Source organism: Micromys minutus, assembly GCF_963924665.1.
Source record: "Micromys minutus genome assembly, chromosome: 4".
Lineage (NCBI taxonomy): Eukaryota > Metazoa > Chordata > Mammalia > Rodentia > Muridae > Micromys > Micromys minutus.
The window spans coordinates 13,305,054-13,328,170 of record NC_137973.1 but is presented as its reverse complement, the minus strand read 5'-3'; the positions used below and the strand labels follow the sequence as shown (position 1 = coordinate 13,328,170).

General features: G+C 36.0%; 1 protein-coding gene across 1 annotated transcript in view; it reads left to right on the top strand.

The window, feature by feature from the left end:
- The window catches only part of WDR49 (WD repeat domain 49), a gene marked incomplete at both ends in the record, with an annotated part of 205,975 nt that overhangs the window by 60,950 nt on the left and 121,908 nt on the right, over nucleotides 1-23,117 (top strand). The window contains 2 exons of the mRNA XM_080915350.1: nucleotides 2,684-2,851; nucleotides 4,484-4,632. Coding sequence (XP_080771476.1) covers nucleotides 2,684-2,851; nucleotides 4,484-4,632 — 317 coding nt within the window. The remainder of the gene's footprint in view (nucleotides 1-2,683; nucleotides 2,852-4,483; nucleotides 4,633-23,117) is intronic.

Sequence of the window (23,117 nt, the reverse complement as noted above, 5' to 3'; positions counted from 1 at the left end):
ATCAGTGGCTACTGGTTCTCATGTGGTCTCACTCTGTGTGGACAACAGAGCTGGATCCACACATTCCACCTGCCTCTCAGTCATTTACTTTTACACACTGTCTTCCATAGCCCAGTAAAGTCGAAGTTCTAGAAACTTTTGATTTAGCAGTTAGATTTGTATGTTAAATCTCAATCCACAATACATTCACACAATAAGCTTACAGCCAGTTAACAAAGATATAAGCTGCCCACCTAGATAAGACAAATTAACCTATAGAAACACTTGAAAATATTCATATCTACCTATTGCCGATTAAGACCATCTGGATTTAGATTCTCCTTCTCTATCACCATCTTGATTCTTCTCCTGCTTCTCTTCCTCCTCTCACTTTCCTAGACTTTTTCCAACCTACCTTTCCTTCTTGTGTAATGATAGGCTGGACCAACTTTGATGCATAATGACATTATCCTACACATTATTCTTTTTGTTTAATTAAAAAATAAATTTTAAAATAAAATATAAACTGTGTACAAATATTGCCATTAGAGAATTATCTAGATGAATATGTTTTCTCAAAGTTATTTAGCTTGGATAGGCTAACAGACTAATTAGTCTTCAACTCTGTCAGAAATCTGGGAATGACCAAGTATCTGTACAAATAGAAAGCCTAACATGGCTTCCAGAACTGAGACAGGTTGTAGAGACAATTTTCCACTAGCACAGTCCCCTGTTAGCAACACGCAAAAGCAACTTTTTAGCTTCCTGGCCCAGGATCAACTGACAGACCTCTGAAATGCAGAAATCTTGAAGGACTGATAATTCTGCCTTGGCAAAAATTATCAGTTGACTATTTTGCACAATGTGTCTCTTTCTTGACAGTATTTGTCTGTAATCAAAATAAGCATTTTCTGACCAGTGGCTACCTGGCCACAAAGTATTACCTCACCTGGAGGTAGAGATATTCAACTTATCTGTTGAATCCAACAAGGGAAACTCTTAGGAGCAGATATATCTTAACAAAGAATAAATAAAATTACGTTATATTTTGTGGATTTCTGATATTTTTTGAAAACCATCTATCTATATAAGGTAACCAAGACTGTTGTCCATTAACTATTCTCAGCTATTTCTGATGAGAATATTTTTAAAACAACCTAATTGTGAACTAGTAGTTATGAATTTGTTATTTGTCCCCAATTCCTGTGTTTAATCAACTCAGAAGTTTACAATGCCATCAATAGAAGGACTGGGTACAAACCTTGTACTTTACAAATCAATACTAGCTACTTCCTTCTTGTTAAATTATCACCATTTCTCAATTCCTCAGAAAATAACCCTAGAATAATCACCTTCATTTCTCCAAAGTCAAGTGAATCACGACAATGATTCTTTAATGTCTTCTTCAAGCTGTACAAGGTGGTTGAGATTTTATGAGAGGGTAGGAAAAATGGGGGTGTTGAATGGCCTTAAGTCTGCTCCACAGTTGCTGTGACCTCTGATGTTTGTCTTGACTGGATCTGGCTAAAAGTCCCTCAGGTCAGGAATCTAAGCAAGCCAGTTCAGCATTCTGATGATGAGCTTCACTAAATCTGTATATTCTACAATATATAAATCTCAAAACAAAATTTTAGCATCATCAATATATATTTTGCTTATTAATTAGCATAACCCTTAGTTGGCAGCCAGAAAAACTTGTATCTTGTAATCTCCACCAGAGAAATAATATTACAAAATGCAACATCAAACTCAGTTTGAAAGCTAAAACAATATAAAACAAATGAAAAAACTAAAACACTCTATGAGCCTATTCTTAGGCCGCTAATATTCTGTCATTTTAGGAAGTCCATTTAAAATTCCCATGAAGCCCACATACAAAGAATATGGATATGTTAAAAGACGTAATAGAGCATCAAATCTTTTTACTATCTTTAAAACCAATAAACCAAACCTAAATTAAATCATTTCCAAACAACGTTTATTAAAGAAGTAGGCAGTGTTTAATCTTTAACCCTCTGTGTTTAGGGTAGTTTGTATTTTTTATAGTAGGAGACCTAGAGACTGTCAGCAGAGACTGTCTCTCTATTGTTTGTTTGTTTATGTTTCCCATAATGCTTGAGACATCACATGACTTAACATGGTGTTGGCCCCCACTTACTTAGAAAATAACACTCTCTCAGGCTAATAATCTTAAGTTTAGTGGATTTTTGTCTAACATGCTAGTTTGCCACCTATTCTGGTAAATATTAAAAAATTGGCAGCTACTAGTTAAGAAAGATATAAATTGCCCACCTAGATAAGACAAATTGACTTATAGAAACTCTTGAAAAACTTCAAATCTACCTATCACCAATTAAGAATACCTGTATTTAGATCCTTCTTCTCTGTATCCATCCTGATTCTTCTTCTGCTCCTCCTCCTTTAAATGCTTTAAATATGTCTAGAGTGGGAGAAAAATCATAGTGGAGATTTATTATTATTATTATTATTATTATTATTATTATTATTACTATCATTATTATGCTATAAATTCTTTGGTGATGGGATGGTTGAATGAACTATTCTGAGTGCTAAGACATGTCATCACACTCTGAGAGTAAAGTTTGCTATCACATATAAATATATATATTTATTTAAATATTTCTATTGCTAATATCTGATGAACAACCAATTGAAAATTATATTTTTATTTTTATTTTTTCAGTTACTTACAATGGTTCATTAGATGCTTTCATTTCCAGTACAATGAGCAGTACAAATACTGTGGTGCTAGCATGGAGAGAGAAGTCAAGAAAACTCCTTAAAATGACATCTTTCAACATTGCCCAGGGCATTCACGCTTTTGATTACCATTCTCGGCTCAATTTAATTGGTATGTAAAATAAATCATGATAACTATGAAAGCCTCATAAATTGTCTAGAATGCATATTTGTATGCAGAGAAGTACTGTACCTAGTTGCTTTATTGCCAGGGAGACCAACTTGAGCAGCCCACATTTTATTACTTGAGAATGTTTGATAATGATGCATATGATGTGCAATGCTTTTGAATTACACTGGGGTGAAATATGAGAAAACACCCAAATGTTTTAATGAGTCTTTTTTATTAGAATTTGTCAGGGTGGAAGATGATATAGGAAAGAAGACAGTTTGTACAGCGTCTGCTACTCTGCTGTCTTTCCAACACCATCAAATACTGAACCTAAAGAAATGAATCACTTTCATTACCAATACATATGAACATATAACTATAACATACACACATATGGGCACACACAAATGCATGCCACATGCACATGTACACACATATCATGTGTCACATATATATGTCTGTACACATTGACACGTATACATGCACACGTACTTGTACACGTCAGTGTAACTGCAAATCCTAGATAACCTTTAGAATATGTTTTCTAGCTTTTTTTGCAAATTTATGGACTATTTAATTTATTATGGCAATATTGTTTTAATGCAAAATGTATAGCAAAAATATTTTCCAGGTATTAACCTTTCAAATGAAATTCTTACATATTCTGAAATTTTAGGATTTGATTTATGAATGTGTCAGTCCAAGCATCATAAACTGACATATAGATCAGTTATTGAAAAATTAATAGAGTAGTTATAGAGAACACATATGGCCTATGGTATGGTTCATACAAATCTTCATTTGGTAGCTACCATTTACAGGATAAATAGTGGTGTTAGTTCAGAAAGCATACTTAAAATTCCCGATGAAAACAGTGGATATAAAATACCTTACCATAAGCCTCATAAGATGCAAGGACTTCCAAGAATACTACTCATATCAGAGACAGCTGGAGGTATTTGGTAAGGTCTCATATATCAGCCATTTAACTCACTGGCTGACTAGTTATTCAGTCCTCCTTTATTGATCTGTTTGGTACTTTCTGCAGTGCTGGAAAACATAATAATCACAGTTGCATACATATCCAGTTCAATAGTAAGAAACAACTAGAGAGATAGATTTCACACTGCACAGCTTGGTCTTGAATAGTTCCTGAACACAAAGAAGCCACATTCAGAAATCTCTGATCCTACAACCAGGATGGAAGTATTTGTGAGGCTTGGTAGCTTGTCCATGTTTGAAACATTGGTAAAAATAGTTTGTTCCAAATACTTATTATTGATTTGCTACCCATGAATATTTAATTATTTTATTGCCCCCAAATACCTTTTGTGTTGTCTAACTTACTTGTGTCCCAGGTATAGGGTACTTTGAGGTTGAGAGGAATGAGTGTACCCAGGCAAATTGTGGGTGGATCTGTTCTAGTCCATGTGTATTCTTGCCTCAAGATCAACCCATGTCCTCCATTCAGCTGAACTCAAGTCTAGTTGGGCAATACCAGGGTTTTTCTTCCTTTAAGGTGGGGATATTAGTGTTCATCAGGAGGCATTCCTCAACTTACAGACAGACATGTGACAAACTCATTTTAAAAAGAGAATTCAAACCATTTTCTTTTCTTTTAATTCTGACTAGCAACTGCTGGCATCAACAGCAAAGTTTACCTGTGGAATCCCTATGTCCTGTCTAAACCAGTTGGTGTTCTATGGGGTCATTCAACCAGTGTCATAGCAGTTCAATTCTTTGCCGAGAGGAAACAACTTTTCAGTTTCTCCAGGGATAAAGTAAGTAAATCTACCTGTTTAATTTTTCCACCCACATTTCAAGTTCCTAAGTAAATCTCTACTGTACCCCAGATTTCTCTGAGAGATATCAGTTGTTCACACACACTGGCTAAGTCTTGAGAACTCTACATTTGGAATTGAGAGTGATTGATTGCTACTTTGCAAGAATTCTTGACAACTGGACAAAAATGATTTCATTAAATTTTTGTTCAAATCATGTACAGATAGGTTTAATTCTTTTATTGCATACTGAAAGTAAAGAGCATTCAATGTTCTCATTAATTCAACATGGAATAAATGATGTGGGAATAAGGAAATGTTGCTTGGGTAAAACAGTGAAAAGGCAGACTTGATTAATTATTATAACTTTAATATTAAAAGACTCATTAGATTACATATTTGAGCTAATTGAAATATATCAATATGAAATATATATGGTGAATTTCAATTAAATTTCTGTGTGTTTGATGATCTTTTTGTCTGTACTTGGAGATATTAGGAATCTGACTTAGAGTTTTATACACAATGAACACACACTCTACCACTGAGATACAAACTTGATGGAGCAGTCTCAATATGGGGGACAATGACCCAAGAATCATGTAGTCTAGATTGAATTCAGAGCACATTATGAAATCTAATTGAGTAAACTTAATATCCAAAAGTTACCTTTTAGGTATTGTAAAATTTCTATTTTACAAAATTACAAACTTTAAAGGTTCAGTCAAATATATTGTAGATATTTGACTAGATGGATGACAGTGATTAAAAGCACCTATTGCTCTTGTGAAACACTCGCCTTATGTGTCTGAACTGCACATGGTTGTGTTCACAGACAACCACAACACCAGTTTCAGATGACTAATTCCCTATTCTGATCTCCATAGGTACCAGGCACACAGGTGGTATATTTAATACATACAGCAAATGTGGTGTGTGTGTGTGTGTGTGTGTGTGTGTGTGTGTGTTCAGCATATATATGATAGATTTCAAGACACTTGGTTATGGAGAAAAAAAAGGTAATAAGTGTAGCTAATTTTTGCTCTATGTTAGAGGAATGTATCTGTGTTATAGGAGAAACTATAATACTTAAAAATTAATATTCAGCCCCTTATTCATAATCCAATTAAGATATTGAAGTTAATTCTTGTAACTTATTTTTTCTATTATCTGTCATGGAAATCTCTTTTCTGTTATACGATACCAGTCACCTGTCAGTTCTTGTTGATTCTATCACCAAATTTTGTTCATCATCTTACCTTTTTAACTCAGCTGCCATTGTTCTAACTTTAAAACGTTTGTCTTTGTTGAATGGGGTTGGACACAGTTTACATCCCAGACTAAGGCAGGTTGATCCTTATTCCATTCAATACCTGTCTCATTTACAGAATAAACAATGAGACTCAAAACAAACCAAAACCCAAACCAAAAACAAAACTTATTCCATCAAATACAAAAACAAAAACAAACCCCAAACCAAAACAACAACAGAAAATTGTATTCTGCAATTCTTGCTTACCAAGTCTTCATCATTGCAGAAAAGTTCAAGTTTCACTTCACCATACCATTCATCCTGGCAATAATGAAAACAAACAAACAAACAAAAACCATAAAACAAGACCAAACAAGAAATTAGTCTGCAAGAAAACAAACAAACGAATAACCTTCAGTTTCCCATCTCTACCCTCCATTTAACTATCAACTCTGAAATTCTCAGACTTTCACACAAAACTCTCGTTCAGCTGACCTATTTCCTTCTTTCTCTTCTCATTTACAAATTTCGCACTGAGCTGCATCTACTCTTGCTACTTAACATTATGTAGTTTCTCCGTACTGTAGGCACCACAATGCTTACATTCACCCACAGTTTCTTGTCCTCTGTAACAATCTGACATATAAGTGTGTGGCCACCTTCAATACTGTCGGAGTTGCTCCTGCTGATGTGTTTCCTTCTGTGTACTCCAATTGTCCTTCATTGGAACATGCATTTATATTCATTAATTTGCTTCCACAACATGTTAGTAGCTTAGTCTGCATTAACAGTATCTTCAACAATTCTTGGAACCTTGCACTGTTTATTTTGTGACTACATTTTGCTAGATTTAAGTGAAAACTCTTGCTTTATTTATAGAGCAGAAAAGAAACTCACAATCAGAACATTTAGGAAGCCCTCCTAGATTTAGTTTTTGAGGTCTCTATAAATTTTTTTTCTGACTTCGGTTATTGAAATTAATACCACCTGTACTGTGCATCTTTATTTTGCCTTTAAATTTTGATTAAAAAATAACCATTACTGTTTAATTTATCTTTACTAAAATCTAACATATATTAGTATTTTAATCACATAGTAGAAGACAATGTAAGTTAATGTTAGTGTTCTTGAAGTCAGGGACTGTGCCTAATTCTTAGATCGTGCCACACTTGTGCATGATCCTCAGTAAATTATAATTAAGTGAATAATCTGAACCTGTCAAAAATGAATCAAATATCAGATATTTCATCATTATGGAGCTCCACAAAAGGTTTTATAACATTAATGGAAAGTGCAAAATTATGTCTTATGAATCAGGATTGATCACACACAGCAGTGATCAATGTTACGAGTACCTGGCTTCTCTCCAAGGCAATTTGTTCTTCAGTGTTCACTTCGGTCACCAAATTGTTGCATCATTATAAAGCTTGTCATGCTGTTGCTGACATTGGGTGGAATGCATTTTCTTTTGATAAATGTGTGGCAATCTGGCTCTTTATGTCTACAGCAAACAGCAGGCTTTCTGCTACTGGGCTGAGCCTTTGCATTATTGCTATAAAATAGTTTTGGATGTTTTATAGGGAAATGATTCAGGGCAAATGAATCATTACTTTGTTTTACAAAGGGCCTTTGATTAGCTTGTACTGTCATTGATCATTTGCTAAATTAGAGGATTTGTGGATCAAAGAAAGTCAGATCTAAATAACTTCTTACAATGCAAGTTGCAACTTTAGTTCTTTGAGGAAGTCTGTGCTATCGCCACTTTCCAAGGGATGATAAAACAATTTACTCTTTTAAAATGAGGTATCATAATGAATTCTTATCAATTTGCTTACAAATTTCATGGTGGTTTATTTTTAAAGATCTAAATAATACTCCATTGTGTAAATACACTGCATTTCTTAATCCATTGTATTTTTGAGGAATATCTATCAGTGATCACAATTGAACAAATGTTCTTGTGGTAGGATGAAACATATTTTTGGTATATGTCTAATAGATGTATAGCTGGATTTTGAGTTAGATTGATTTTTATATTGATGTTCACAATTGCTGGACAGGTTTGTATTCCCACTGCGAAAGAAAGAATGGGCCTCTTGGTTCTCTAACCTCACAAGCATGAGCTGTCACTTGTGTAATGGATCTTTGCCATTCAGAAAGGCCACGGATGAAAATTCAAAGTATTTTTTATTTGAATTGCCCTAATGACTAAGGATGCTGAACATTTAAAAACATGTTTCTCAGTCATTTTAATTTTCTATATTCAGAGTTTTCCTGTTTTATTTGAAAATAATTGTTTCAATTAAAAAAATATATTTCTCCCATATAATATATCTTGACCACAATTTGCCCTCTCTATACTTCTTCAAGCTTCCCACAACCTCCGCTCTCCCCCAGATTCACTTTCTTCAGAAAAAATGAGGCCTTCAAGAGACACAGTCAATCAAGACAAAACAACATACAGTAAGGAGCATAAAAGCCCTCATACTGAGGCTGGACAAGGCAACCCAATAGGAAGAAAAGAGTCCCCCACCATGGCACAGCAATTCTCTGCAGTCCTTGGTACATTCCCTCCCACCAAGAGAAGACAAAGCAGCCCTATAGATTTCACATAAGGCAATAGCTTTAGGGATGGTCCTTGAGTCATTTGTTGGAGGACCTACATGAAAATTGAGCTCTGTGGTTGATACTGTTTTTCTTTCTATGGGGTTGCAAACTCCTTTAGCTCCTTCAGCTCTTCCCCTAACTCCTCCACTGGGGTCCCCATCTTCCTCCCACAGAGCTTCCAGGGACTCAACCATCTATCAGAGTACACAGGCACCCAAGGCTCCAGCTGCATATGTAGCAGAGGATGGCTTTATCTGACATTAATGGAACAGGAGGCCCTTGGTCCCGTGAAGGATTGATGACCCAGTTTAGGGGAATGCTAGGGTGGTGAGGTGGGAGTGGATGGATGTGTTAGGGAGCATACTTATGGAGGCAGGGGGAGGGGTTGCAGGATAGGGAATTTGTAGAGGGGAAACCTGGAGAAGGAATAACATTTGAAATGTAAATAAATAAAATAACCAATAAAAAGTAAAAGAGAAATAAATTTATTTGAAAAAATAGAGGAACTGCTTACATCTATAACAAACAATGGCTATTGAGTTACTAGCTAAAAAAAAATGAGCTGCACATTAGGCACATGTGTGCCAGGGCCTCCCATCCCATGTATGTCTTTTGGTTGGTGGCTCAGTCTCTGAGAGATCCCCAGGGTCCAATCAGTTGGTTCTTTTGGTCTTCCTGTACAGTTCCTACCCCATTTGAGGCCTTCACTGCTTCTCCCAACTCTTCTGTTAGAGTCTCCACCTCAATCTAATCTTTGACTATGGGTATTTGCATCGGTTTTAGTTAGCTGTTGAATGAAGCCTCTCAGAGGACATTTATGCTATGCTTCTATCTTCAAGCATAACCAAGTATCATTAATAGTGTCAGGGATTTGTGCTTGCCCATGGGATGGGTGGCAAATTGGGCTGGTTATTAACTGGCCATTCCCCCAGTCTCTGCTCCATCTCTGTCCTATTGTTTCTTTTAGATAAGACAACATTTTTAAAGTAGGTCCTTATGACTCTCTGGGTTTCCTTGGTATTTCTTATTATGTCCCTCTTTTTATTTCTGATTTTGTTAATTTGTATATTTTCTCTTTCTTTTATTTAACATGTATAAGGATTCATTGGTCTTGTTTTTCCCAAAGAAAGAACTCTTTATTTCATTGTTCTCTTTATTTTAATTTTATTGATTTAAGTTCTGAGTTTTATTATTATTTTTTCCATCTACACCTTTTTGGACTACTGCCTTCTTTTTGTTCTAGAAATTTCAAGTGGACTGTCAACGTTGTACTATGAGGTCTCTCTGTCTCTCTGTCTCTCTTTCTGTCTCTGTCTCTCTGTCTCTCTTTCTGTCTCTGTCTCTCTGTCTCTCTGTCTCTCTCTCTCTCTCTCTCTCTCTCTCTCTCTCTCTCTCTCTCTCTCTCTCTCTCTCAAATGTAAGCACGTAGTGCCATGAATGTGTCTCTTTTCTGTTTTATAAGGTTTGATATGTATTCATTTTCATTAATTTTTATTGAAAGTCTTTACTTTATTTCCATTTGATTCATTTTCTTCCAGTGAGTAGCTGTTCAGTTTATATGAGTTTGTAATGAGATATGGTCTGTTAAGGTACAAAGACTGTCTTATTTAATAGTTCTGTTGCTGCAATGAGACACAATTACCAAAACACAAGTTGGAGAGGAAAGGGTTATTCAGCTTGAAATTCTGTATTGCTGTTCACAACCAAAGAAAGTCATGACAAGAACTCAAAGAAAGCAGGATCTTAGATGCAGGAGCTGATGCAGAGACCATTGGCTTGTTTTACAGGGCTTGCTCAGACAGACTACTTTCTTATAGAACCCAGGACTACCAGCCTAGAAATAGCACCACTCAGAATAGCTGGGCCCATCCGTAACAATCCTTAATGGATGCATGACTTATAGATGAATCTCCTGGAGGCATTTCTTCAATTGAGGATTCTTTCTGAGGACTTGAACTTGTGTAAAGTTGATACACAAAACCAACAAATACAGGAGACTATTTAATTGTCTTGTACCTGCTGAAACTTATCTTGTATCTGAGTATGTGATTAATTTTAGAGAAAGTTTCATGAGATGCAGATAAAATTTATATCCTTTTTGTTTTTGTGCAAAATGTTCTACAAGCATCTCTTAGATCCATTTTTTATAATGTTGGTTAACTCTAGCATTTCTTTGTAAAATATTTGTCTAGATGACCTATCTACTGGTTAGAGTGAATTATCAAAGTCTCCCATTATTATTGTGTGTCAATGTGTGAATTAAAATGTAATAGTGTTTCTTTAACAATCATGAACATTCTCATGTTTGGGCATAGGCATTAAGGATTGAAATGGCATTTAGGTGAATTTTTCCTTTGATGAGCATGTATTGTCCTTCCCTATCTTTTCTGATTAGTTTTAGTTTGAAGTCTATTTTCTTATATATTAAAGTGGTTTCACCAACTTGATTCTGAGATTCATTTGTTTGGAATGTCATTTTTCTAATGTTTTAACCTGAGGTAATGTCTATCTTTTATGTTGAAGTGTGCTTATTGAAGGTAGAAAAAGATGAGTCTGTTTTTTCATCCATTCTGTGTCTTTTTATTTGAGAATTGACACTACTAATATTTAGCGTTATCAATGACCAATGATGGTTAATTCCCATTATTTTGTTGTTGATGCTGTTGGTTTTGTTGTTGTTGTTTTGGTTATGGTGGTGTGTGTGTGTGTGTGTGTGTGTGTGTGTGTGTGTGTGTGTGTGTGAGGGTAAGGTATCCTTTCTTTTATTTTGTGGGTCTGGAATTACTTGTCATGGTTGTAGGTAATCCCCTTTTGTTGGAGTTTTCCTTCTAGTTCTCCTTTAAGTTTATATTTATAGATATATATTTCTTAAATTTGTCTTTATTTTCTTCATCTATGGTGAAAATTTTTGCTGTGTTTAGTATTTTGGGCTGTCATCTGTAATTTCTTAGAGGCTATAGCATACCTCTCTAGGTCCTTCTGCCCTTTAGAGTCTACACTGAGAAGACTGATGTGTATTTTAATAGTTTTTCCTTTATGTGCCTTTACTTGGTCTTTTACTCACTGCTTTTCTTATTTTTGTTGTTGTTGTTGTTCTCTATGTTTAGTATTTCTGATCTTCTTTGGTCAAATCTCCTTGATATTTTATATGCTTCTTGTGTGCAAAAAAAAAAAAAAAAAAAAAAAAACAAAAACTCTGCTTATTAAGGTTCAAGTCATCCACTGTCCTCATTGTCTTCTGAGCTGGCACGTAATGGAGGACTTGTTTTATTTGCAGGACTATCTCTTCTCTGAGGTTGCCTGGAGAGTTCAAACCTCCCCCACGCCTCTACCTGCCTCTACCTGCTGACTGCCATGTAGCCTTGGTTAAGATTACAAACCTGACTTTCTTCTGAAAAAAAAAATTCAGCTAACACCTGAGATTCCTGAAATGTTTCTTCATGCTAATGAGACATTTTTGTACCCTAAGTCTTCAGTTATTGACCTTTGCCCGTCCTGGATATTTCTACCATCCCCATCATCTTAAACTATAAGACTTAAAACTTTTAAGCTTTGAATCACCTTCAGTAAAGTTGATCTGCCTCCCTAAAGCTGGTCCCTGTGTATCTTCTTTACCATATATACACACACCCTAAAAATATGAAAACATATACCCTGTATTTATTTATTTATTTATTCATATTTATTCTCTTTCTACAAGCATATATTTTCTATTTCTTGTTTACACTTCTTGAATATTTAAGGGGTCTTCTGAGCACACTTTTGTTTTCTGTTAGTGAGATGAGAATAGGTGTTAGAAATTGGAGTTTATAGTTGTGTTTTATTTCTCCTTAAAATAATTTTAAAAATTAAGAGAGAACAAGGGTAATAGTTATGATTATAGTAATAGTAATAATAGTTGTAGTATAGTTATAATATAGTAAAGGTAATAGTTATATAATAATATGGTTATATATAGTAAAGGTAATAGTTATCGATATATGTCAGAGAACAAGACTTAGTTGAAGAATAATGCTTTTATTTTTGAGGGATTAGAAGTGGTAAAATTATGTTTTGAAAATTAAATTTATTACTTCTTCTATAATTTTATATATTTCCTTTGACCCCCAAACCCCTGCCACCCATTATCCTCTTCTACTCACACCAACTCTCTTCTCCATCCCAACCTTTCCTCTGAATTTCAGTGTGTGTGTGTGTGTGTGTGTGTGTGTGTGTGTGTGTGTGTGTGTGTGTACGCGCACCCTACTGTGTTCATTATGGTTGTCTAAATGAAGATGGAAAGGGTTATTTTCTTAAATGGGGACAGTCAAACCAGTACCTACACTACTAAGGAACATGACATCTTCTCCCCCTGCAACCTTTAACTGCTCCTCTGGGAGGAGAAACAATTGTTTCCTGACTTAAGGATAAAATATGAAGCTGATGTATTTCTTATAAAGATTGGTGCGAATGTATCCTGCCAATAAAATGCCCTTTAAGTGTTGATTGATTATAATTTTGTAGAAACCTGGAAGACTTAATTATAAATGAATCTGTTATATAACTTTATGTCTAAGGCAGCCAGCACCTTAAGATCCTGTCTTATTTTTTGCCTAAGTCATGTACTTTGGAGCTTAGGAGAGCCAGGTTTCTGTACTGCAGTTTTCAAAGCTGAGAAGCCACATCCTCACACATCCTCTGCCTTTCTCTATTTCTAAATATTGTTTGAGGACTAGGAAGCCTCCCATATATAATAATTTGAGTCAGCTTTCTTTCCCCCTTTACCTTTCTGCCATTATTAGGCAATTATGAATCTTTTAAACCATGTACTTGAAATTGAATCTGATATGATGCTGACTCAGCTCTCAAAAGTGCATTGAAAATAGTCTCTGTCTATACAAACATTTATATATGTGCCTCTTTATTCATGCAGTTACTTATCTATAAAAGCAATGTTTGTAGTTAAAAGAAAATATTGGTTTGTTATAGTCGTGTTTGTGTCTATATGAATAATAGTGATTGTGTCCACCTCTGCGGGGAGCAGTGTTCTGCAGGAACCCATGACTGCACACAAAGTGACAGCCTACCTCTTAATCCAATTCTCCCCATAATGCACTTTCAAATGTGGTGATTTGGAAATATATGGGTAACAGGATGAGCAATTTCACTACATTCTCCACACAACTGATCTAATTTCAGAGTTTGCAATAACGCTTTTTACAGAAAGGTAAAGAAATGGATAGACAATATTCATACATGTAAGATGACACACCTGCACTGGGTTGCACTAGGATCAAGGAAACTAAAGTCTCTGTATACTGGTTTCTCTTTCTAACATGTATAAGTGCTATGGCATTTACAATCCTTCTTATTAAAAAGTTGACAATTGACATAAGATGAGATCAGGAAAATAAGTCTTCATCATGTAAAAAGCTAAATTTTACTTTAATAAAAATAAAAAGATTGGGTTTTGGTTTCAAATATTAAAGGTGGAGATGAAATGAAGAACCCCAAACAGAGCCTGACTAAGCTTGGGTTCAAGAACCTGATGAATATGAGTTGTTATAGCCATTATAAGTTTTCGGACATCAGCATGTATGCAGAAATAGTACATGTGGATAAGAACGTAGAAAATTTACTGAAGCAATTTTTCAATAGGAATCTATTTATTCTGCTTAAAAAGAAAAACAGAATTATAAACAATAAAATTACTATTAGATACATTCATGTATTTCAAATGAGGTGATATGTACATCTCTAATTTCAACTTTTCTGAGATAGAAGCAGGAGGGATGAGAGATTTCAGATCATCTGCAGGTACATATCAAGTTTAAGACAATCATGGACTAAATGAGACTGTCTCAAATGAAATAAAACAACAAATATGTATATATATGTATATATGCATATAAAATACACGAACATGTATATATAACATGCACGCATGTCCAGGTACATGTATAAATTTGTATGCAGTTGTGTGTGTATAGAGGTTGAAGGTTGAGGTAAGATGTATTCCTTAACTGTCCATCTTACTTTTTTGAGAAAGTCTCTACTGAACTGGAAAGATACCAATTGCCTTTTCTGGTTGACCAGCTAGTTTCTAGAATCCCCCTGTCTCCAGTTCTCCAGCATTAGGTGTACAGTCATACCTTCTATGCCTAATCTATTGCATGGGTGTTAAGCATTGAAATGCAAGTTGACATTCATGTGTTATATATTTTGGTTTGCTTCTGATTCCTGTGATAAACACTATGATGTTTTAGGCAGGAGAGAGTTTACTTGCATTTCTACTCTAATTGAAGAAACTCAGGGAAAGAATTCAAGCAGGAATTCAGAGGCAGGAACTGAAGCAAAGACTGGGAAGCGTGCTGTCTACTGGCTTGGTGTTTTTATGAAACTCATGACCACCTCCCCAAATGTGGCACCATCCACAGTAGGCTCAGCCCCTCTCTTAAAATTGAACAAAACAATCAATCAACCAATCAATCAAACAATCAAAAATGCCCCATCGATATGCATATAGGTGAGCCTGATGGATACATTTTTTTTTTTCAAGTGAAGTTTCCTCTTTCTATGTAACTAATTCTAGTTTTTGTCAAGTTGTCAATCTAACCAGCACATCTGGCAAGCTCTTTTGTAACTGAGTTATCTTTCTATTCCCTAACATACTTATTTTGAACTGTAACTTAGTTCTATTTTACAAGTTAACTTGAACACAAAGGGGGTATTTATAATTCCCAAATAATAATTATACCTTTGAGTGACATGTTTTGTAAAAAAATTCATGAAAGTGAATACTTTTGTGTCAATAACATAGCCTAAGAAATAATTAGAGATGGATAGTCATTATCTAAGTTAAAGCTAAGTCATATACACTAGTTATGAAGCAAAGATTGCTTCCTCATAGAAATTTATATTGACTGGGCCCTAAGGCTTCAGCCTACAGTTCAGGTAGGGTCAAAGCAAGGCCTAGCATTTTTTAAAAAAAAATGCTTTCTGAGCCCATCATACTGATTTTACTGCCTGACAAAAGATTAAGAGTAGGTGGTTTTTAGAAGATCTAACTTGTCTTTAAAGTCATATTTAAGACCCACACTTTTATTTATTTACTTTATATTCCCATCACAGCCTCTCCTCCCAGTCCCACTCTCACATTCCCATACCCCTGTGGGAAGGGGAGCCCTTCCATGGGTACCAACCTGCCCTGGTACATCAAGTCACAGCATAACGAAGCACATATGTTCACACTGAGGTCAAATAAGGCAGCCTGGCTAGGGGAAGGGGATCCAAAGGCAGGCCAGAGAGTCTGAGACTTCCCAACTCCAATTGTTAGGGTACCTATATAAAGATCAAGCTACACATCTGCTACAAGCGTAAAGTCCTAGAAGAAGCCCATGCATGCTCTTCAGTTGCTGCTTTAGTCTCTGTGAATCCACATGGGCATAGGAAAGTTGACTATGTGGGCCATTTTCTTTTTCTCTAGGAAAAAATATTTTTAATTAGATAATCTGTATTTACATTTGAGATGTTATCCCTTTACCACACCCCACTCCCATCACTCCAATTTGCCTTCACAAATGTCCACTCCCTCCTAATCACCCTCTCCATTGTTTTGGCATTTCCCTACACTGGGAAAAATGTGACTCTGGACCAAAAGCTTCTGCTCACATTGATGCCAGACACTGTTATCTTCAGCTACATATACAACTGGATCATTAGGTCTCTCAATGTGTGTACTAAGGTTGATGTTTTAGTCCATGAGAGTTTTGGAGGGTTTGGTGGTTGATAATGTTGTTCTTTCCATAAGGTTGCAACCCCTTTCAGCTCCTTAGGTCCTTTCTTTAGCAACCTCATTGGGGAATCTGAGTTCAGTCCAATGGTTAGCTGCAAGCATGCTCAGCTGTATCTATATGACTCTAACATAGTTCCAGAGGAGGTATCTCTATCTAGTTCCTGCTAGTAAGTACTTCATGGGATCATCTATAGTGCTTGAATTTGGTGGCTGCATATGTGGTGAATCCTCAGGTAAGGTGGCTTCTGAGTGATCTTTTCTTCAATTCCTGTTCCTCTATTTGACCTTGTATTTTCTCCTGTGAGTGATTTGTTCTCCCTTCTAAGAAGGACTGAGGCATCCCCATCTTGGACTTTTTTAGTTTTTTGAGCTTTATAATGTCTGTGAATTGTTTTTTGGGCATTGGATATTCTGAGCTTTCTGGGGCTAATATCTGATTATCAGTGAGTGCATACCATGTGTGTTCTTTTGTGACTGGGTTACCTCACTCAGGATGATAGTCTCTAGTTCTATCCATTTGCCGACAAATTTCATGAAGTCATTGTTTCTAATAGCTGGATAGTACGTCTTTGTGTAAATGTACCACAATTTCTGTATCTATTTCTCTGTTGAAGGACATCTGGGTTTTTTCCAGCTTCAGGCTATTATAAATAAGAATGCTATAAACATGGCGGAGCATGTGTCCTTGTTGGAGCTTTTTGGGAGATATATGCCCAGGAGTGGAATAGCTGGGTTTTCAGGTAGTACTATATGCAATGTTCTGAGGAACTGCCAGACTAATTTCCAGAGTCGCTGTACTAGCTTACACACCCACCAACTGTGGAGGAGTGTTCTTTTTTCTCCACATCCTCACCAGCATATGTTGTCATCCAGTTTTAGATCTTAGCCATTCTAACTGGTGTGAGGTTGAGTCTCAGGGTTCTTTTGATTTGCATTTCCCTAGTGACTGTTGTGCATTTCTTTAGGTGCTTCTCAGTCATTTGATATTATTCAGCTGAGAATCCTTTGTTTAACTCTGTACTCCATTTTTAATAGGATAATTTGATTCTCTTGATTTGATTACTTAGTTCTTTGTATATATTGGATACTAGCCCTCTATCAAATGTAGGATTGGTAAAGATCCTTTCCCAATCTGTAGGCTGCCATTTTGTCTTTTTAATAGTGTCCTTAGTCTTACAGAAGCTTTGCAATTTCATGAGGTCTCACTTGTCGATTCTTGATCTTAGAGCATAAGCCATTGGTGATTTGTTCAGGAAAATTTCACCTGTGCCTATGTGTTCTAAGCTATTCCCCACTTTCTCTTCTAATGGTTTCAGTATTTTTATGTGTTTTAATGGTTTTATGTGGCGGTCTTTGATCCACTTGGACTTGAGCTTTGTACAAGGAGATGGGAAAGGATTGATTTCCATTCTTCAGCATGCTAACTCCCAGTTAAACCAAAACCATTTGTTGAAGAGGCTGTCCATTTTCTATTGAATGTTTTTATCTCCTTTGTCAAAGATCAAGTGACCATAGTTCATTTCCAAGTCTTCAATTCTGTTCTACTGAGCTACCTACCTATCTCTGTACCAATACCATACAGTTTTTTTTATTATCACAATTGCTTTGTAATATAGCTTGAGATCAAGGATGGTGATTCCCCCAGAAGTGTTTTTGTTCTTGAGAATACATTTTTCTATCTTAGGTTTATTTATTTTTTATTTTTTTTATTCCAGATGAATTGGCAAATTACTCTTTCTAACTCTATAAAGAATTGCATTGAAATTTTTATGGTGATTGCACTGAATCTGTAGATTGCATTTGGCATGAAGGGCATTTTTACAATGTTGATTCTTTCAATCAATGAGCATGGGAGATCGTTCCATCTTCTGAGATCTTAAATTTCTTTCTTCAAAGTCTTGAAGTTCTTGTCATATAGATCCTTCACTTGCTTGTTTAGGGTTACCAGAAGGTATTTTATAGTCTTTGTGACTATTGTGAATGGTGTCTTTTCTCAAATTTCTTTCTCAGCCTGTTTATTTTTTGAGTAGAGCAAGGCAGTGTATTTCTTTGAGGTAATTTTACACCCAGCCACTTTGCTGAAGCTCTTTATTAGGTTTAAAAGTTCTCTGATGAAATTTTTGGGGTCAATTACGTTTACTATCTTATCATCTATAAATGTGATATTTTGACTTCTTCCTTTCCAGTGTGAATTGCTTTGATTTTATTTTGTTGTCTAATTTCTCTGGATAGGACTTCCAGTACTATATTGAATAGGTAGGAGGAGAGTAGGCAGCTTTGTCAAGTCCCTGATTTTAATTGGATTGCTTCAAGTTTCTCTTCCATTTAGTTTGATGTTGCTATAGGTTTGCTGTATATTGCATTTACTATATTTAGGAATGGGCCTTGGGTTTCTGATCTTTTCAAGACTTTTTTTGATGAAGTGGTGTTGAATTTTGTCAAATTCTTTCACAGCATGTAGTTAGAGAATCATGTTATTTTTTTTCTTTGAGTTTGTTTATATGGTGGATTACATTAATGGATTTCTGCATATCACACCATCCTTGCATCCCTGGCGTAAAGCCTATTTGATAATGGTGGATGATTGTTTTGATGTTTTCTTGGTTTCACTTTGCAAGAAATTTATTGAGTATTTTTGCATCAATGTTCATGAAGGAAATTGATCTGATGCTATTTTTCTTTGTAATGTCTTTGTGTTGTTTAGAAATAAGCATAGTTATGGCTTCAAAGAACAAGTTGGGTAGTGTTTCTTCTGTTTCTATTTTGTGGAGTAGTTTGGAGAGTATAGGTATTAGGTATTCTATAACAGTCTGCTAGAATCCTCCACTAAATCCATCTGGTCTTGTACATTTTTTGGTTGGAAAGCCTTTGATGACTGCTTCTATTTCTTTAGGTGTTATGGAACTGTTTAGATGGTTTATGTGATCCTCATTTAACTTTGGTATATGGTATCTGTCTAGAAATTTATCCATTTCCTTCGGATTTTCCAGTTTGGTTGTGTATAGGCTTTGTAGTAGGATCTGATGATTTCTTCAATTTCCTCAGTTTCTGTTGTTATGTCTCCCTTTTAATGTTTGATTTTGTTAATTTGGATACTTTCTCTTTGCCCTCTTTTTAGTCTAGCTAAGGGTTTATCAATCTTGTTGATTTTCTCAAAGAATCAGCTCTTTGTTTTGTTGATATTTTTGTATAGTTCTTTTGTCTCTATTTGATTGATTTCTCCTCTGAATTTGATTATTTCCTGCCATTTACTGCTCTTTGGTGTATCTGCTTTATTTTTTTTGTTCTAGAGCTTACAGCTGCTAGTGTATGCTCTCTCCAGTTTCTTACTGGAGGCACTCAGAGCTATGAGGTTTCCTTTTAGCACTGCTTTTATTGCATCCTATAAGTTTGGATATGTAGTAGTGTCATTTTTGTTAACTTCTAAAAAATTCTTAACTTATTTTTTAATTTCTCCTTGACCATGTTATCATTGAGCAGAGAATTTTTCAGCTTCCATGTGTATGTGGGCTTTTTGTTGTCTTTGTTGTTATTAAAGACCAGCCTTACTCCATGGTGATCGGATTGGATAAATGGGGGTATTTTGATCTTTTTTATCTGTTGAGGCCTGTTTTGTGACTGACTATATAGTCAATTTTGGAGACGGTGCCATGATGTCCTGAGCAGAAAGCATATTCTTTTGTTTTAGGATGAATTATGCTGTAGATGTCTGTTAATTCTAGTTGATTCATAACCTCTGCAAGTTTCTCTGAGTCTGTTCAGTTTCTGTCTTTATCATCTGTTCATTGATGATAGTGGGGTCTTGAAGTCTCCCACTATTATTGTATGTGGTGTAATATATGCTTTAAACTTTAGTAGATTTTTTAAAATAAATGTTGTTGCCCTTATATTTGGAGCATAAATGTTCAAGATTGAGAGTTCATCTAGATAGATTTTTTTTTTCTGTGATGAGTAAAAAGTTTCCATCCTTATCTTTTTTGATAACTTTTGGTTGAAACTGTGTTTTATTTGATATTAGATTAGCTACTCCAGCTTGTTTCCTAGGACCATTTGCTTGGAAGGTTTTTTTTCCTAGCTTTTTATTCTGAGATAGTGTCTGTCTCTGAGATGGGTTTCCTGTATGCAGTTAAATGCTGGATCCTGTTCACATATCCACTCTGATAGTCTATGTCTTTTTATTGGGTTATTGAGTCTATTGATATTAAGAAAAATTATGGAATAGTGATTGTTGTTTCCTGTTTTTGTTGTTGTTGTTGATGTTGTTAGAGGTAGACTTATGTTTGGTTTCCTTGCGTGATTTTTTTTTTTCTTTTCCTTGGGTGTAGTTTCTTTCACTTTGTTTGATTTTTCTATCTATCATCTTTAGTAGGCCTGGATTTGTGGACAGATACTGTGTAAATTTGGCTTTGTCCTGGAATATCTTGGTTTCTCCATCTATGGTGATTGAGAGTTTGGCTAGATATAGTAACCTGGGAAGGCATTTGTGTTCTCTTGGTGTTTTTATGATGTCTGTCCAGAATCTTTTAGATTTCATAGTCCCTGTTGAGAAGTCTGGTGTAATTCTGATTTGTCTGTCTTTATATGTTACTTGTCCGTTTTCCCTTACACCTTTTAGGATTTTCTATTTGGATTGAATATTCGGTGTTTTGACTATTATGTGTCAGGACGAGTACGTTTTTTGGTCCAATCTATGCGGAGATCTGTAGGTTTCTTTTATGCTCATGGTCACCTCATTTTTAAGGGGAGGAAAGTTTTCTTCTATGATTTTGTTGAAGATATTCACTGTGTCTTTTAGTTGATATTCTTCACCCTCTTCTACACCTATTATGCTTAGGTTTGGTCTTCTCATTTTGTCCTGGATCTCCTGGACATTTTGGGTTAAGAGAATTTTGGTATTTGCATCTTCTCTGACTGTTTTGTCTATGTTTTCTATGTTATCTTTGGCTCCTGAGATCCTCTCTTCCCTCTCTTGTACTCTGTTGTTCATTCTTGCATCTATGACTCCTGATTTCTTTTATAGGTTTTCTATCTCCAGGGATGCCTTTTTCCTTTGTGTTTTTCTTATTTTTTCTATTTCTGTTTTTAATTCCTTTGTCTTTTTGCTTATATTTTCCTGTAGTTCTTTCAGTGATTTCTCCTGGTTGCCAGGTAATTATTTAAGGATGTTTATTCACGCGCTTTTTGAAGATCTCCATCATCATCATGAAGTATGTTTTCAAGTCTAACTCTTGTTTTTCTGTTTTGTTTGGCAATCCACTACTTGCTGTGGTGGGAGAGTTGGGTTCCGATATTTCCAGGTTGTCTTAGTTTCCACTGCTTAGGTTCTTTCGCTTTCCTCTTGCCATTTTGTTATCTGTGATTATTGGTGATCTTGTTGTCTCTGACTGGAGCCTGTCTCTCCTGTGGACCTGAGGACCAGTGGGTTCAGGAAGAAAATTGCTCCTGGGTGTTTGGCTTTTTGTGGGCAGGCAGTGATTTCAAATTGCAGTGACTTAATGCTCTCTCTCTCATTCTCTCTCTCTCTCTCTCTCTCTCTCTCTCTCTCTCTCTCTCTCTCTCTCTCTCAGGGCTCGGGTGGAAGAGTGCTTGTGAGGCTGTTTTGGGAGCTCAGCTTTCTGTGGGTGGGTTCTGAGTCTTGATGGTGGTCATCTGGCCCTCTCACTGGGCTGGAAAGTACCTGATTCCAGAGTGCACCATGATATCTTTCCTCTGGGCGCTCCAGGGTATGTGCAGGCTTAGATCTTACCATGGGCACAGGTGGGAGAGCATTTGCAAAACTTTTCTGGGAGCTCAGCCTCCTTGGGCAGGTCCTGAGTCTTGATGACTCTGTAGGTCTTCTGATGTCTTTGACTCTTTTGACTCCTTCAGTACTTCTTCCAACTCTTCTACAAATCTTTCTGATTTCTGCTTACTGTTTTGTTGTGGGTCTCTGCATCTGTTTTCATTACCTCATGAAATCTCTCAGAAGACATTTATGATAGGCTTCTGTCTAAGGCATAGCAGAGTTTCATTAATAGTGTCAGTAGTTGGCTCTCTCCCATAGCTTGGGTCTCAAATTAGGCCAGTCATTGGCTGGCCATTCCCTTAATCTCTGTTCTATCTTTATCCTTGCATATCTTGAAGGCAGGACACATTTTGCATTGAAGTTTTTGTGGAGATATTGGTAACCCCCTACCTTCACTGGAAGTCTTCCTTCAGGCATCATATCACCAGCTGCCAAGAACTTCAGTCAAGGTCACCCTCATATACTCCTGGAGCCTCCCCCATACCAGGTCTCTGCTCTGTTCCAGAAATGCATCTTCACTGAAATCGGTTCTCTCTTCCAGCTCTTTCCTCTTCCTCCCTTCGTTCTCCTCCCATCTGATCTTCACCCCTGTTATCCTCTAGCTAGCATATTTCCAACATAGTTCCCTCCTGCTATCCACCTCCAGTGTCTATTTTATATATCATTCTGAGTGAGATTCAAGCATCCTCCCTGTTTTAGCCTTTGTGGGTCTGTGGTTTGCAGCATGACGATCATGGACTTTATGGCTAATATTCTTTTATAGGGATGAATATAACATGCAGACATTTCTGGGTTTAGGTCACCTCTTTTAGGATGATATTTCTAGTTCATTCCACTTGCCTGAAATTTTCATATCTTTGTTTTTATTGCCTGAGTGATATTCCATTGCATAAATGTACCACATCTTCGTGAGTTGAGAGACATCTAGGTTGTTTCTATTTTCCATCTATTATGAATAAAGATTCTATGAACAGATTTGAGTAGGCATTCTTGTGGTATTGTGGAACATCTATTGTCTATAAGGCCAGAAGTGGTGTAGCTGGGTCTGGAGGTAGAACTATTTCTAA